The sequence below is a fragment of the Nerophis ophidion genome, linkage group LG19 (genome assembly GCF_033978795.1).
Source record: "Nerophis ophidion isolate RoL-2023_Sa linkage group LG19, RoL_Noph_v1.0, whole genome shotgun sequence".
NCBI classification, from domain to species: domain Eukaryota; kingdom Metazoa; phylum Chordata; class Actinopteri; order Syngnathiformes; family Syngnathidae; genus Nerophis; species Nerophis ophidion.
In genome coordinates, this window is record NC_084629.1 from 2,133,309 (window position 1) to 2,151,607 (window position 18,299).

General features: G+C 40.8%; 1 protein-coding gene across 7 annotated transcripts in view; it reads right to left on the minus strand.

The window, feature by feature from the left end:
* The window catches only part of prpf40a (PRP40 pre-mRNA processing factor 40 homolog A), a 59,134-nt gene extending 43,575 nt beyond the window's left edge, over nt 1-15,559 (minus strand). For 4 of the 7 annotated variants that reach the window (XM_061878984.1, XM_061878980.1, XM_061878982.1 and 1 more), the window contains exons 1-3: nt 15,453-15,505; nt 6,530-6,610; nt 1,676-1,819 (exon numbers count right to left, since the gene is read on the minus strand). In XM_061878984.1, coding sequence (XP_061734968.1) covers nt 1,676-1,819; nt 6,530-6,610; nt 15,453-15,455 — 228 coding nt within the window. In that variant the 5' untranslated portion in view covers nt 15,456-15,505. Of the gene's footprint in view, nt 1-1,675; nt 1,820-6,529; nt 6,611-15,452 lie in introns of all 7 variants that reach the window. The other 3 variants (XM_061878985.1, XM_061878983.1, XM_061878986.1) reach the window with 2 other exon arrangements.
* Between the last annotated feature and the right edge of the window lie 2,740 nt (nt 15,560-18,299).

Here is an 18,299-nt window from a genome sequence, read left to right on the forward strand (position 1 = left end):
GCGCCCTGATGGTAGTGGGATTATGGATTTGTGTAGTGAGTGACTGATATCCTGGACTATTGTGTTAGCAAGTCAAGTGATGGACCTGTGGTTTAAATCGGAAATGTTGGGTGTGGGTAGGCCGAAGATTTAAGCTGCTATGCTTGTAATGCGCGTGAGTTTGGTCCGGTTGGTTACAGAAAGCATGGTGAAAAAACATGTGGAACAGTACAGAAGGATGGGTTGAACAATGCTTTTGTAAAGTAATAACAGGAGATGAAGTACAACGTATAGTCTTTTAAGTTTTCAGATGGCTGACAGTCTTTGTTGACTTCTTTTTTGAATGTCCGTGGTGTGCTGATTAAGGTGAGTTTATTGTCCAAGGTTACGCCCAGGTATTTAAAAGTGCATCTGGAAATTATTTCACAGCGCTTTACTTTTTGCACATTTTGTTATGTAAACGCCTTTTTCCAGAATGGAATAAATTCACTTTTGTCCTCAAAAATTCTACACACAAACCTTGTTATGACAATATGAAAACAAAAATAAGTTTCTATTTTTCACAAATTCATTAAAAAATAAAAAACTAAGAAATCACATGTATAGAAGTATTCACAGCCTTTGCCATTAAGCTCAAATGTTGAATTCTGTTTCAACTGATCATTCTTGAAATGTTACAAAAGCCTAATTGGATTCCAACCGTGATAAATTCAGTTTGTTGGATAAGATTTGAAAAGGCACACTGGTCCCACACTTGATTGATACTTTTATTAGTAGATTGCACAGTTCAGTACATATTCCCTACACTTGACCACTAAATGGTAACACCCCAATAAGTTTTTCAAGGGGTCCACGTTAATCAATTCATGGTACTTGACTGTGCATGGCAGAGCACAAACCAAGAATGAAGGTGAAGGAATTGTCTGTGGACCTCTGAGACAAGATTGTCTCAAGGCACAAATCTGGTGAAGGGTACAGAAAAAAATATCTGCTACCTTGAAGGTCCCAATGAACACAGTGGCCTCCATCATCCATAGATGAAGCTTGGAACCACCAGGACTTTTCCTAGAGCTGGTCGGCCTTCTAAACTGAGGGGGAGAACAGCACTGCCGAAATAGAATGTTGTGGGGAAGTAATTAATACTTTAATTGTTTGGAGTGGAAGCGACATGTCTTGTAATTGGGACATACTTAGTTCAATATATCAGAAAAATACATCGTTAATATTATCATTAAAAGGGCATTGGCAGCTGCCAATCTTTCAAGGAGGGGAAGCGAAGCTAGAGCTGCAGCGTGATGCCAGTGACCGCCTGTGAGTGGTTTGCTTGCTCCCAGCAGCACCCGCTGTTCGCCGCGGACAATGCAAAGCGCCAGAAGTCAGGAGTCTCCAAAACACGAGTACAGTAACAATAACACCAGAAAAACATGTTTTTCATATAGGAAAAAACTCACCAGAAAGGACTTGAAAAGTCAACAGGTGAAAGTTGAGCATTTATCCAATGGCTGCCAAGTTCGGCTGCAGTTGAACAACCCACTATGTTACAGAACGCACCGCCACACAAGCTGGCATCTGCTACTTATTTTATTTTTACACTTACACAAAAGATTTGCATTATTCAGAAATGTATCTTTATGTAAAATGGTTTAAAAGTGGAACAAATTGGAAGTGAACCGTCAAATACAAAAGGAAAACCCACCTGTCCCAGAGGTGCCGCGGCCATTGGTGGCATGATTCCAGGGGGCAATATTCCAGGTGGCATTGGGGTCATACCTGTAGCTCGTTGACCAATGGGAGGCATTCCCATGGGAGGGAAATGAGGAGGTATTCCTGGTGGTCCCATCTAAATAAGATACATAAAAGAATGAATATGTGGCGCAATACCGAAAGCCTTGTATTATACACTTTCATTCTAGCCCTGTGCTCTTACTAGGGTTGTCAAACGTTATCGATACCAACAAGCAAAAGTTACATCGATACCGGCTTTTTTCCACTTTCATGAGTATCAAATAGTGTACAGCAATTTTCCTAAGCGAGCCAGGTTAATACTCAGCGCTTTCTTTAAAATAATTAGCCTGTGTTTTCTGTGTATTTACTAATTCGTGGCTAAGGATGCAGCGATTATAGATTTTGACTGTATGACTACAGTCTGAGTAATAATCACGGTTTCACGATTATGTATTGATTAATTACATTAAAAAAATATCACATATTTCTAATAGCTTTTGATGTGTTACTTTTTATAGTTGGAATTTGGAAATAACATCAATCAACTAATAAGATTAACTTGAATGATCAATCAGGGGAAAATGTTACTCATGTAGTAGGTATGAACTCGTGTTATTATCAACTGTGATCCATTCTTATATATTCATTTTTAATCATCTACTTTATGCTCTGTTAACTGGAAAGCACATATTAGATCCCATGGAACAGTGTGGTTATTCTACAAGCTCCTGATATTATGTTAGTATTTTATACTTGCTATATTAACTACCGTAATAATGCCTATAGTTTGTTCGACAGACAGGAAAAAGAAATCTCTTATGTTAAACAGTCACTGAATGAAGCCCTTGACAGGAGTACCTGTTGCTGTTTGAGTACACTGAACTGACGCTAACCTACCGATTATAAAAAGGGACACATTTATATTGAAGTCACTACCAACTCAATTCTTAATGAAGTAACTTGCAACTAACATAATTTACCTCATTTATTATGTCTTACCTTTCCCTTGGCATGTAAAGCTGGGTAGTGTTTCCGCAAATGCTGCACCATATTGGATGTATTAGATAGACCCGTTAGCCGCAACTATCTTTTGGCACGTTCTGCAAATGAGTGTGATCTATCGTCTTAAGATGGTAATTTTGTTATGCAGCCTTCATGATTTCAGCCAAAAATAAAATGGTTATTTATTTTTCTTCTAAAAAAACACAATTTCCGATTACGATTTTTTGGGGGGTAAAAAAATACAAGAGGTTGGGATTGCTGATGTCATTGTGTTATTTCTATTGAATAAAAAGGCTAAAAAAACAAATACGTTTTTACTAGACGGATATTTGTGTTATCATTCATTATTCAAATCGTTGCTGCTCTTAATGTGCAAAATTCAATCTTACTTGCTCAGACAGTAATGTGTGAGCAAATTTAGATTTGAGTATGTTGTTTCTTAATAAAGAAACAACGTTAATGTCTCCTTTATTCAGGTCAGCATTTAAACTAGCTAGCCTGCTTGCTTCTCCAGTAAATGAGCAGTGTCAAATAGTGATCGGCCAATTATCGGTGCCTATTTGGCATTTTGACATGTGTCTCTGTCTTCTTATTTTTACAACAAAACTATATCAGCAGATACAATATACAGTGGGTACAGAAATGATTCACACCCATTTTTTTTCACTGCGTTACATTGTAGCCACTTTCTAAAATAAAACAATATTTTATTTCTCAATGTACACTCAGCACCCCATATCTTGACAGAAAAAACATAAATGTAGAAATTTTTGCAAATGTATTCCAAAAACAAAAATCTGATGTACATTAGTATTCAGACCCTTTGTTATACTTTATTGATGCACCTATGACAGCAATTACAGCTTAATGTATTTTTGAACACAATGCCACAAGCTTGGCACTCCTATCTTTGGGCAGTTTTGCCCATTCCTCTTTGCAGCACCTCTCAAGTACCATCATATTGGATGGGAAGCATTGGGTTTTCATCCAGGATCTCGCATTCATTTTTCCCTATCCTGACTAGTCTAATAGTTCCTGTTGCTGAAAAACATACCCACTGCATGATGCTGCCACCACCATGCTTCACTGTAAGGATGGTATTGCCCTGGTGATGAGCAGTGCCTGGTTTCCTCCAAACTTGATGCCTGGTATTCACGCCATAGAGTTCAACCTTCATCGAATCAGATCAGGTCATTTTACTTCATTCAGGTGCATTTCGGCAAACTTTTTACTAAGAAATGGCTTGCGTCTAGCCGCTCTAAAACACAAACCTCATTAGTGGTTTGCTGCACAGCTGGTTGACCTTCTGGAAGGTTCTCCTCTCTCCACAGGAGGAATGCTATAGCTCTGACAGAGTGACCATCGAGTTCTTAGTCATCTCCCTGACTAGACTAAGATGAACGCAGCAATGTCCAGAGACATCCTGGATGAAAACCAACGCTTCCCATTCAATCTGATGGTGTTTGAAAGGTGCTGCAAAGAGGAATGGACGAAACTGCCCAAAAATAGGAGTGCCATGCTTGTGGCATCTTATTTAAAAAAAGGGTGTCAAAGGTGCATCAACAAAGTATTGAGCAAATGTCTGAATACTTATTTACATTGTTTTTACTTTATTTTAATTAATTTGTAAACATTTCTGCATTTCTGTTTTTTTGGTCCAGATGGGGTGCTTATTAAGAACAATATTTTTTGGGGGATTTAGCAAATGGATGCAATAATACTAAGAGTAAAAAATTTAAAGGTGTCTAAATACTTTTGTATCCACGGTTTACGCATACAGTGCATGGGATAAGTTTTTACAGCACTTCATATTTTCTTTTACAGCCTTATTCCAAAATGGAATACATTAATTTTGTCCTCAATGCTCCAGAACGCCAAAGTACATTTATCAAAAATAAAAAACATGTCCAAATGCAGCTTACCATGAATTGATTAACGTGGACCCCGACTTAAACAAGTTGGAAAACTTATTCGAGTGTTACCATTTAGTGGTCAATTGTACATAGTATGTACTGAACTGTGCAATCTACTAATAAAAGTTTCTATCAATCAATCAAAGCTGGGATAGGCTCCAGCGTCCACCGCGACCCCGAAAGTGACAAGCGGTAGAAAATGGATGGGTAGATGTTCAATCAGATTGAAGTTTGGGCTCTGGCTAGGCCACTCAAGAACATTTACAGAGTTGTATTGATTCACCATCATAAGCCAGGCAGGGAATGTGCTATCTGTGTGCAAAATGTGCAAAAATCTCCACAAAGTTGCTACTAAACTTTGATTCAGTCTTGAATCAACAGTGTAGTTGATACTATGACCAATGTTGATTAAAAACTAAATGTGGGATATAAATAATGGAAGAATAGTTGTTTGTATATAGTATATAATTGGTGCAGAGGTTTAACACGTGTACAAGGATATTTCACGTGCCTTTATTGTGTATAGAATTGAACTGTATTTATGTTGTGTATAATGTGTATTATAATGTGTTGTGGAATGGACATTTCATAATTTTCGGAAGTTCATCTTGTACTTGACATTGTTTATAGGGTTAGGCGCAGTAAGTGTTCAACTTCAGCCTAAACCCTTTCGGTCTGCAATATTTTCATTTTCATTTAAAGTACAGTATATGAATGTACAACTGTTTATTTCGTTGAAGAAGAAGAATAAACTAAAACTAAATAACTGCTAAGAAGACACAGCTTGGAGACACTTGTTGTTTCGGCAACCTTTTGGCTTCACATGTGGTGTTGAAAGTGTGGCCTGGGGGCCATTTGCTGAGCACAGCTCTTTTGCAATAGACCTGTGGCACTTTGTAAAAAAAAAAAAATAAGATAAGCAAGAAAAATGGAGCAAAAAGGCGTAACGTAATGACCAAAATGCTGAAAAGTTTATACTAATAATGAATAAACAAATATTTGTCATTAAATTTATGTTTTAGCCATTGTTTTTGCCCAATTCATTACAAAATTACAAAATGCCGTCATTCTACCATCATATTGAAAGAATATTAATAACAATATTGTTTGTTTTATACACTTGAAGGCTCCCCGCAACTGCTGTTCTTTTTAGTATGCAAAATAGTTGACTATTGGTATTAACACATTGGAATGTCTATTCTCCTTCAAAACCGCACTAAAAGAACACCTCCAGGCAGCTACAACCCTAAACTAACCCCCTAATCAAATGTATATACTTGTTCTTATGCTTTCTGAGCTCACTATTTTCACAGCTAGCTGTACATATCCAATGAAGTGAGACCTACACCGGTACAATGTCCATTTCTCAGATGATATAATTGTTAACTGGATTATGCTGATAACAACTGTAACTAACCCCCCCACCACAAACCCCTCCACATCCCACCCCCCGGATTGTAAATAATTAAACGTATATACTCTGATGACTGTATTATGCTGATAGTATATATTTGTACCATGAATTGATTAAAGTGGAACCCGACTTAAACAAGTGGAAAAACTTATTCGGGTGTTACCATTTAGTGGTCAATTGTAGGGAATATGTACTGTACTGTGAAATCTACTGCTGTTCTTTTATGAATGTATTATTGTCTAATGGCAGCTAATATTACAATTTATATTCTGTGCAAAAAGACGAAGCACTGATCTTAAATATGTGACACTTTTAAACAGTTTTCAATAGTGTAGTAATGAATTTAAAAGTACCAGGGTTCTGTTTTTTTTTTTTTTTTCTATCGTAGTATTGAATAAGTATCAAAAATCTGTGCTGGTATCGTGACAACCCTAGCTCTTACTAGCAATCAATTGAAAAAAAATCTACAGATTTGGCAATACGGTCATGCACTTACAAAGGGGGGAGGCATCCCTGAGGGTGGTACACCTGGGTAAGGTGCAGCTTGGCTCGAGACATTATTTGCCTCCGATGCAGACTGCCATGGATGGGAAACGCCACACATTAGTGAACTCATTAAGAGTCAACGGTGGTAAATGTTATAGTTCCTTCACAGTATCCCTCTAAAGTGTGAGATTATTACAATACAACTATCTCAATATATCTTCTCAAGGCACAACACCACCAAAAAGCACTAATCTCTGAGGTGTTTTTGTGCTCGGTACTCATTTGTGTTGCCAGCTATTTAGACAACCTAACTGTGAGACAATTCAGTGAATAGTTAATATATGCTGCTATTAGGGCTGGACAAATAATAGACTTCTCACGATCATGAAACTATAATAACAATAATAATAATAATAATAATAAAAAACGATTAATGGGATGTGCAATGTGCATGGAAATTCCAAAAGTATGTCTAGTGGATGTTTGGGATCTTACAATGGTTTGTACGTAGTGTTTACACGTCGCTAGTACGCTTAATCAATAATCCCTAAACTAAAAAAAAAAAAAAAAGAAGGATATGAAATATGATTTCCGTGTTGACGTAACAGCTGACGGAGTCACAGAATTGGCCAATGTAACGAAATTCGCTGTTAACTGCAGAATATCATGGAAATTGACATACATGTAAGTGAAATGCTGTCATTGTGAGGAAAATGAATTTTTTGGGGGGAAAATAAAGAGTTCGTATTTCAAAAAAGTACCTTACATTAGCATAATGACCTTAAAGAATTTATTGATACGTTTACAGAATGATTATGTTTTGACCTAAAATACTAGTCAAAATTGTCCAAAGATTTATTGCACCAAAAAATGTTATCAAATGTTATTTGACACAAAAAGCACACGATCTATATGTGTAAAAGGTAAAAAATGGAACTAAAAACAGTGAAAACGTAATCACGGAATTGTATTGTTTTCTATATTGCTATTATTCAAATTGATTGTTATTAATATTATTTTACATGTGGTTTATTTGTTGCTAATTGCATTTTTAGTAAAGCATAGTAGAGCTTGAGTTTGCGTTTATTTTGAACTTGCAAGCATACAACATGAAACATAATTTCCTGTTTCTCTTTTCAACATGTTTGAAAAGGAGTAGGAAGAAGCAGAGCTTATTTAATTAAATCCTACCCAGTTTCCTTTACATAGCAGTAGCTAAAGATTTTGTTCACTTCCTGTTGTCAATTTATTGACAATATACTCCATAAGTAATAAAAATTAAAATAAATACATACTAAAATTGGTGATTTAAGTTATATTTCATATGGTGAGATGAGTAAGATTATCTTGAAAATGAATGGATAGATGAAACACATTCAGAATGTGTATCCTGGTTCTTTGAACTTTGTAAACACTTTAAGCTTGAAGAGTTTCTTGAAGTGGATCATATTAGCAAATTGTTTGATTTCTTTCTTTTTATTATTACGTCAACATAAAAAACACAAGATACACTTACAGTTTGTGCACCAACCCAAAAACCTCCCCTCCCTCAATCCCCATTTACACTCATTATTCACACAAAAAGGGTTGTTCCTTCTGTTAATAACATTCTGGTTCCTACAACATATATCAATACAGTCTGCGAGGGATTCAGTCCGTGAAGCACACAGGATTGTGTGTGCTGCTGGCCCACTAATAGTATTAACCTTTAACAGTTAATTTGACTCATTTTCATTCATTACAAGTTTCCATGTAACTGTTTTTTATTTTAGTTTATTTTTTATTCAAAAATTTAATAAAGGACATTATCTTCACCAGACCAGGTTGTCAATGAAATTTGATTGTTTAAAAGGGTTTTTAAAACCAGGTACAGTCCAGATTATGTCCAGGTCGGGCTCAGCAACACACACCCTCACTACACTCAAATTAGGGAATAAAACAACAGATTGCATATAATCTAGGGCTGGGCGATATATCGATATAAACCAGTGGTTCCCAAAGTGGGCGGTACCGGGCGGTGGAAAGATCTGGGGGGACGGTGAGGAAGAAGGGGGCGGTAGGGGGGCGGCAGTCCGAAGTCGGGAGTTCGAACGTTTGTTTGACGATTTGTACACAACACGTGCAGCAGGACGAGTCAGTGGACGACGCATCAGGGTCCGGTTACCACACGCCGCTCTGGCCCAGTCAGATCCGACAGCATAGACTACAAAAGCAAAAGCTCAGGTTTGTAATTTCAAGCTTGTAATGTTCAGAATTTTATCTTATAATAAAAACCGCATTCTGGCGGTCAACATCATCTTGAGTTCAAGTCAACATGAAATTGGGGACTCGCCAGAACGCGCCGTGTTGTGTTGTGTTGAGCTGGTTAGGGTGGTGCATTCACTGATATATATTGTTACGAATGTATATGACTTTGTACCTGTGTGTGCATGTGTGTGCATGTGTGTGTGTGTGTGTGTGCATATATGCGTGTTCGCGCGTGTGTCATTGTGTGGGTGGCGAGGGTGGCGTGCCTTAGATCACGTCCGCCACCATTTTCTGTGAGTAAATGGAAGAAAATGAATACGTGAGAGGGTAAATTGCTTTTCATACCTTCAATGTTGTCATTTTTCTCTTTTCAAATTGCAGCATACCAAATATCAAGAAAGAGGTGTTTGTTTCCATATGTGTCTGTGTGTGTGTGTGTGTGTCTAGGAATTCACTGGGGAGCCAAGGGGGTGCCAGCCTGCAAAAGTTTGGGAACCATTGATATAAACGATATATCGCAGGTTTGTCTCCGTGCGATATAGAAAATGACTATATCGTAATATTCAATTATGCGTTCTCCCACACTTGTTTTCAGCTGCGTGCATTATATTACTGGCATTTCTCACTCCTTCTTGTGTCATTTTCTCACGGAGACATAAAACAAGCCCTCCTTCTTACATACGTCACATACTCTCGCAAAGTGTAGCATCAAACGCTCTCGCCGACCAGAGAGGTAGCAGCAGCATGGCTAATGTTAGCTGAGGCAGGTCGAGCAGAGCGGAGCTTGTGACAATACAAGAGAGAGATGGTGTGAAACTGATCACAAATGGAAGAAGAACAATAAATGCCCAACATAAAGAGCAGGGGGTCCATCATCTGGCGGTGGTTTGGCTTCAAGTGGGAAGATATTCAGCAGACAACAGCAGGGTTTGCCACACATTCATTTATTTGTGGCGGCCCGCCACGAAAGAATTACGGCCGCCACAAATGTGAAGTGAATTATATTTATATAGCGCATTTTCTCTAGTGACTCAAAGCGCTTTACATAGTGTAACCCAATATCTAAGTTACATTTAAACCAGTGTGGGTGGCACTGGGAGCAGGTGGGTAAAGTGTCTTGCCCAAGGACACAACGGCAGTGACTAGGTTGGCCGAGGCGGGAATTGAACCTGCAACCCTCAAGTTGCTGGCACGGCCACTCTACCAACCGAGCTAAAAAAAATTTCTTTTTCTTTCCGGCTTTTGACTCGCTCGACCGCTCATAAAAGCAATGGGACTGTCTGTGAATGGAGCTTGTAGTTACATATATATATATATATATATATATATATATATGTATATATATGTACATAAAGTGTTGTAATTATATTCCAACTCCGCGTTCTTCTTGGTCATCGCCGCTACTGCCGCTGACCCCCCCGCCCGACCAATAGATGCCTGAGCTGTGGGAAACACTGAACAGCAATATATAAAGTATGCAGCAAAAGTGTTAATACAAAAAGGTAGAAACACTATTAATTTGTTCTTTCATTTAAAAAGTCACCTGTGAGAGAAAGAAGAGTATTTAATAAATACACTTTTGGTCAATTGACTTAGTTGTGATTTCCCTCTCTGCATGAAAGTTTAAAAGTAGCATATATTAATGCAGTATGAAGAAGAATCTTTTAATGTAGACACATAGAATCATCATACTGCTGTGATTATAAGCATGAATTGTTCATTCAAGGCCAAGGCAAAACATTGTAATATATATCGTATATCGCAATATGGCATAAAAATATTGCGATATTAATAAAAGCCAATATCGACCAGCCCTAATATAATGCATAAACAAAATTACATTTTGAAAATAAAGCGTTTATGTACAGTCCAGATTATGTCCAGGTCGGGCTCAGCAATACACACCATTTGTTTGATTTATTTGCTTAATCCATTCTATAATTTAACTCTATACTATGTTAAAGGTTGGTTTTTTTGTCCTGTCCAGCTACTCAGGCAAATCATATAGTTGATGTAGATGCCCATATCGTGTACTTTACAAAAAGAGAAGTGTGGGATACTTCTCTTGTTGCCTTATTTGTATTTGATTTTAATAAATAGATTTATATTATTATTTGGTGCAGCCGGGCCGGAGCAGGAGGGGAAAGAAAGAGAAAAAAAGGAAGACAGAGGGGGAAATTGTGGGGACAAGAGAGGAATAAAACAGAGACGACAACAAACAGCAAACACAACAATAATAATAATAGAACAACATCAACAAATAGGATATGTACAAATACGATGGTAAAAGTGATAGCTAAGAAGCAGTTAGTGAAATAATAATACAGAAATGACAATGAACGTTATTATATAATATAACTGTATAATGCATATGTTCCTTCTTGACTCCACTTAAATGTAGAATATGTATAACATATTTATATTATTCACATGTGAATAATGCTGTATAGTATTTGTCTATTGTAAGCTAACTGTGGTGCTGAATTACCCCCAGGGATAAATTAAGTACTTTCTATTCTATTCTTTTAGCACTACAAATGGAGCAATACAAATTCCAATAGAAATAGCACTATTGATAATGAATAATAACAATAATTACCTCTAGTATCAACAATACCATTGTTCAAATGTATCATTACATATATGAGATGATAACTTGAAATACACAAAAAAGCAGACAAATGGAGGGGAAAAAAGAGAATCAGACTATAGTAACCTTGTAGATTGTTATAGTAACAATAGGTTACGCTTCGTCAGTGTGCCATGTGTTACCCAGTTTCCCCTAGGGCAGGGGTCTCAAACTCAATTCACCTAGGGGCCACTGGATGCAGAGTTTGGGTGAGGCTGGGCCGGAAGAAAAGATTTCTTAAAAAAATGTTTTAAATGTTCCTCAGCATGTGTAGTTGTATAATGACGTTCCAAATTGTATTCCCTGTGCACCGCAACTTTCTCTGTGCAAATAAGACATGTCCGGGTGCCCCTGTGCTCAATAACGAAATATTGCATCTCCCACTTTTACTGGAATTGTCTTTGCTCATCACAAACCCTTCTCTTCACTGCAGGCTTTGAAAAAGACATGTTTGGGGGTGTGGAATATATTTGTATTTAGCCGACGCACGGAGACCCATGTTACTTCCGCAATGTGTGTCATTCCGCTTTTCCTCCCTACAGCAACCGGGATAGCGAGTGCAAAAAAGTGACAGCTCCGGGAGTGTTACCCGGCGTCATATAGAATATATGTAGTGTTCATCGTGTGAGGCAATGCAAATTAAACAATTAAAAAAAAAAACATGGTTTGAATTGGTCCAGGTTATCGGGGACTGTTATTACTGACGGACAGGTGTAGCGGTGTGACTGCAGCCGGGCCCGTAAAAAAACCTTCATCTCTATGGCAACGTCGCTGTCGCTTTCACTCATTTGCCACTTATCCACTAATGCAGGGGTAGGCAACCCAGAACGTTGAAAGAGCCATTTTGAACCCAAATAACAACGCTGTCAAGCGCCATTCATATAAAACTCACGGGCCGCACTAACATTAAACTTTCATTTTAAATAACGTATCGAGGGCCGCGTGTCTGAGACCCCTGCCCTAGGGCAACAACGTTAATATGTTTGATGAAACGTGATTATATGCATGAGTGTATGTATATGTACAGTATGTGTATAAGTATGTTTGTACAGTGAATGTATATGTACAGTATGTATATATGTACAGTGAATGTATATGTACAATATGTATATATGTATGTTTGTACAGTGAATGTAGGTCTGAAGGTCTAAAGTGCTGTATGTGCATACATATGTTTTAAATAAAACATTTCTGTAAGAATTAGGGATCGGCAAATTAATGCGTTAATTAAGAATTAACTCATCAATCTATTAACGCCGACAATTATTTTATCGCACATTTGCGTATGTTGTTTACATGCTTTTATTTTGTTAACGCCTTTTCTTAACAAGATGGCGATGCCTCAGCGTGGAGGGGCTCTTGGTAAAGATGGAACATTTGGCAAAAATATCGGACAATTCTGCAAATGTCCTGGCTGGCTTACAGCGTGGTCACTCCGGGATCACTTACGACCGCCAGACAATTCTGGATGTGGATAGATCGGGCCGTTTTGGACTGAATGACGCGTGCTTGCAGACCGGCTAGGTAGCATGGGAATACTTTGCCGGCTACATCCAGCGGCCTGTGAAGCAGCGGACTATATGGGTTGTCTGTCTATTTATGAATAATGCAGAGCAGACGTGTCGGCCGAGTTCTTAACGTTTACTTTCAAAGCATGCATATCACAACATACAAGATGCCGTCATGGCGACACACAACCTATACCGGGCTACCACGCATGCTCGTCACTCCCGTTGCATGCTGGGTAGAGGTAGTTCTTTTTTCCTTGGCTCAAAACATCACAATATAGTACCACGTATATGATGCCTTCAGTTTATCAAAGCACCAAGCAAACAATCGGAAAATTCCTATCATATCAATTCCAAGATATGGTCATGATTGTTTTAAGTGCACTACGCAGAATAAACACAACATTATTAATATTGCTACTACGGATAATTTGATCAAAAATTCCCTAAAACAGTCCACTACCTATAATATAGGTTTTTTTAAACATAAGATCCCTGATAAAAAAAAATGTTTCTGCTGTTACCGCAGAAATTGCCTGTTCAGATGTTATGATTGTGGCTCAGAGATTTGTATGTAGATTATATTTATTTTCCATAACAAACAGGATAACTTAAATACCCTGGCAGTGGCAATAAGCTTAAATGTTTGTATTTACATTTTTGGAGTTGATTTTCATAAAATATGCTATTTAACTGCTACTGTTTAACAAGGACTGATTTAAATTGTGTTTGCACAACAAATGTGTTGGCGCTTTTGTTCATGTGGGAGAATATTCCAATAAAGGTGCACTACACACTACTTTTGAATTCATTATTGGGCTTTGTGTATACAATGCAGTTAATCGGAGAAATAGTGCGATTAACTTCGATTAAAATTTTTAATCGTTGCCCAGCACTAGTAAGAATATATTTCTCTTATTGAGAAGAATCTTTGTACATTCTTGGGTAGCAGATTATAGTTTGCTTTGTGTATTTAAAGTTGAGTTTTGGAGGCGGAATACATACTCGTGTTTTCAAATTAAAGAATAATCGTGTAATTAATGGTGATTACAATATCAAATCAGAATACCGTATTTCCTTGAATTGCCGCAGAGCATATAGTATGCGCCTGCCTTGAATAACTCACTTCGCAAAATAATTAGCGCATGCTTAGTATTACCGCCTGGTCAAACTCGTGACGTCACAAGTGACACTTCCCCTGTCATCATTTTTTTCAAGTTCAAGTTTATTGTTCTTCGGTCAATGGTCAACAAAGCAAACAAACAGTTGTACATCCATAGATTGAAAATAAAAAACGTTACAGACCGAAAGGGTTTAGGCTGAAGTTAAACACTTATTGCGCCTAACCCTATAAACAATTTTAAGTACAAAATAAACTTCCGAAAGTTATAAAATGTCCTTTGCACAAACTTATTATAAACAACATGAACGTAGTACAGGCATGTGAAATATCCCTGTGTACATTTTCAAAAAGGGAGGAGGCTGATTTCAATACCGGTAATTTGAAATCGCATAAAGGGGAGAAGTTTAAGAGCTAAGTGTAAGGGACGGCGTGGCGCAGTGGGAGAGTGGCCGTGCGCAACCCGAGCGTCCCTGGTTCAATTCCCACCTAGTACCAACCTCGTCACGTCCGTTGTGTCCTGAGCAAGACACTTCACCCTTGCTCCTGATGGGTGCTGGTTAGCTGCCTTGCATGGCAGCTCCCTCCATCAATGTGTGTGTGAATGTGTGTGTGAATGGGTAAATGTGGAAGTAGTGTCAAAGCGCTTTGAGTACCTTGAAGGTAGAAAAGCGCTATACAAGTATAACCCATTTATTCAGTAGGATTTAAGGTCCAAGCTTACATCACACTCCATTTTTTTTACTGCATGCCTTTGGTAAGTGCCGGAGTGAGAAGAGGTTTTAAAATAATTAGCGCATGCTTAGTTTCACTGCATGCCTTTGGTAAGTGCCGGGGTGAGAAGGTTTTAAACTAGTTAGCGCCCGGGCGGCAATTCAAGGAAATGCGGTAATCGTGATTATTATTTTTTTGTACCATAATCGCCCAGTCCCACATTGGAGCACATGTGAGAAACATGAATTACAACCTGATCAGTAAATATCGTTCTTTATAACTGCAGGCGACGATAGATTCCGACCGGCCTGTCTAAACTTTGGCAAAACTGTGCGCTGAAACACTAAAACAGTAGTTTCCAAAAGCACGTTCGCGAGACTTTTAGTGCTGGACTTAAATTTGTATCGCATACCCTAAAGTTTTAATTCACACTTAGTGGTAGGAGATACAACCGTGTTGTACTCTCCAGGATATAGCCGACTACTCTCCAGGATGTAGCCGAGCCCGGCGAAGTGTGTGCCGCATCGTTAGCATGATGCTAATAGGAGATGCTAACCGGCACTTTAAAGGACGCCGGACATGAACGTGGATATAAACACGACACACATAAAACACCTAGTGTTAGAACAACAACCGTCGAATGAACACTCGGCCATATTTTGAGGTAAATACGCGGTAAGGACTAAGTTCTTTTGAATGGCAGTAAGTCACTCACCATGATGATCAGAGGGGAGCTCCCAGACGCCAGAGCACATCGCAGCAACGAGCGACGTGATTGGCTGAAATATCCTCGCCTTCAAAACGTGAGACCTATTGGGAGCGTCATACTGCGTCAATAATGTGCAAGTATGCGCATTTAAACGCCTACTGAAATGAGATTTTCTTATTTAAACGGGGATAGCAGGTCCATTCTATGTGTCATACTTGATCATTTCGCGATATTGCCATATTTTTGCTGAAAGGATTTAGTAGAGAACATTGACGATAAAGTTTGCAACTTTTGGTGGCTAATAACTCCTCTCTGAGCTGCTACCTTACCGTGGTAGAGGAGTTTGCGTGTCCCAATGATCCTAGGAGCTATGTTGTCTGGGGGTTTTCATGCCCCCTGGTAGGGTCTCCCAAGACAAACAGGCCCTAGGTGAGTGATCAGACAAAGAGCAGCTCAAAGACTTCTATGGAATTACAACGAAATGAACCCAGATTTCCCTCGCCCGGACGTGGGTCACCGGGGCCCCGCTCTGGAGCCAGGCCCGGAGTTGGGGCACGATGGCGAGCGCCTGGTGGTCGGGCCTGTTCCCATGGGGCCCGGCCGGGCACAGCCCGAAGAGGCAACGTGGGTCATCCCTCCAATGGGCTCACCACTCATAGGAGGGGCCATAGAGGTCGGGTGCATTGTGAGCTGGGCGGCAGCCGAAGGCAGGGCACTTGGCGGTCCGATCCTCGGCTACAGAAGCTAGCTCTTGGGACGTGGAACGTCACCTCACTGGGGGGGAAGGAGCCTGAGTTAGTGCGCGAGGTAGAGAAGTTCCGGCTGGATATAGTCGGACTCACCTCGACGCACAGCAAGGGCTCTGGAACCAGTTCTCTCGAGAGGGACTGGACCCTCTTCCACTCTGGCGTTGCCGACAGTGAGAGGCGACGGGCTGGGGTGGCGATTCTGGTTGCCCCCCGGCTCAAAGCCTGCACGTTGGAGTTCAACCCGGTGGACGAGAGGGTAGCTTCCCTTCGCCTTCGGGTGGGGGGACGGGTCCTGACTGTTGTTTGTGCTTATGCACCAAACAGCAGTTCAGAATACCCACCCTTTTTGGGTACACTCGAGGGAGTACTGGAAAGTGCTCCTCCGGGTGATTCCCTTGTCCTACTGGGGGACTTCAACGCTCATGTTGGCAACGACAGTGAAACCTGGAGAGGCGTGATTGGGAAGAATGGTCGCCCGGATCTAAACCCGAGTGGTGTTTTGTTATTGGACTTTTGTGCTCGTCACGGTTTGTCGATAACAAACACCATGTTCAAACATAAGGGTGTCCATATGTGCACTTGGCACCAGGACACCCTAGGCCGCAGTTCCATGATCGACTTTGTAGTTGTGTCATCGGATTTGCGGCCTTATGTTTTGGACACTCGGGTGAAGAGAGGGGCGGAGCTTTCTACCGATCACCACTTGGTGGTGAGTTGGCTGCGATGGTGGGGGAGGATGCCGGACAGACCTGGCAGGCCCAAGCGCATTGTGAGGGTCTGCTGGGAACGTCTGGCAGAGTCTCCTGTCAGAGAGAGTTTCAATTCACACCTCCGGGAGAACTTTGAACATGTCACGAGGGAGGTGCGGGACATTGAGTCCGAGTGGACCATGTTCCGAACCTCTATTGTCGAGGCGGCTGATTGGAGCTGTGGCCGCAAGGTTGTTGGTGCCTGTCGTGGCGGTAATCCCAGAACCCGTTGGTGGACACCAGCAGTGAGGGATGCCGTCAAGCTGAAGAAGGAGTCCTATCGGGTTCTTTTGGCTCATAGGACTCCGGAGGCAGTGGACGGGTACCGACGGGCCAAGCGGTGTGCAGCTTTAGCGGTCGCGGAGGCAAAAACTAGAACATGGGAAGAGTTCGGGGAAGCCATGGAAAACGACTTCCGGACGGCTTCGAAGCGATTCTGGACCACCATACGGCGCCTCAGGAAGGGGAAGCAGTGCACTATCAACACCGTGTATGGTGCGGATGGTGTTCTGCTGACTTCGACTGCGGATGTTGTGGATCGGTGGAGGGAATACTTCGAAGACCTCCTCAATCCCACCAACACGTCTTTCTTTGAGGAAGCGGTGCCTGGGGAATCTGTAGTGGACTCTCCTATTTCTGGGGCTGAGGTCGCTGAGGTAGTTAAAAAGCTCCTCGGCGGCAAGGTCCCGGGGGTGGATGAGATCCGCCCGGAGTTCCTTAAGGCTCTGGATGCTGTGGGGCTGTCTTGGTTGACAAGACTCTGCAGCATCGCGTGGACATCGGGGGCGGTACCTCTGGATTGGCAGACCGGGGTGGTGGTCCCTCTCTTTAAGAAGGGGGACCGGAGGGTGTGTTCCAACTATCGTGGGATCACACTCCTCAGCCTTCCCGGTAAGGTTTATTCAGGTGTACTGGAGAGGAGGCTTCGCCGGATAGTCGAACCTCGGATTCAGGAGGAACAGTGTGGTTTTCGTCCTGGTCGTGGAACTGTGGACCAGCTCTATACTCTCGGCAGGGTTCTTGAGGGTGCATGGGAGTTTGCCCAACCAGTCTACATGTGCTTTGTGGACTTGGAGAAGGCATTCGACCGTGTCCCTCGGGAAGTCCTGTGGGGAGTGCTCAGAGAGTATGGGGTATCGGAATGTCTTATTGTGGCAGTCCGCTCCCTGTATGATCAGTGTCAGAGCTTGGTCCGCATTGCTGGCAGTAAGTCGGACACGTTTCCAGTGAAGGTTGGACTCCGCCAAGGCTGTCCTTTGTCACCGATTCTGTTCATAACTTTTATGGACAGAATTTCTAGGCGCAGTCAAGGCGTTGAGGGGTTCCGGTTTGGTGGCCACGGGATTAGGTCTCTG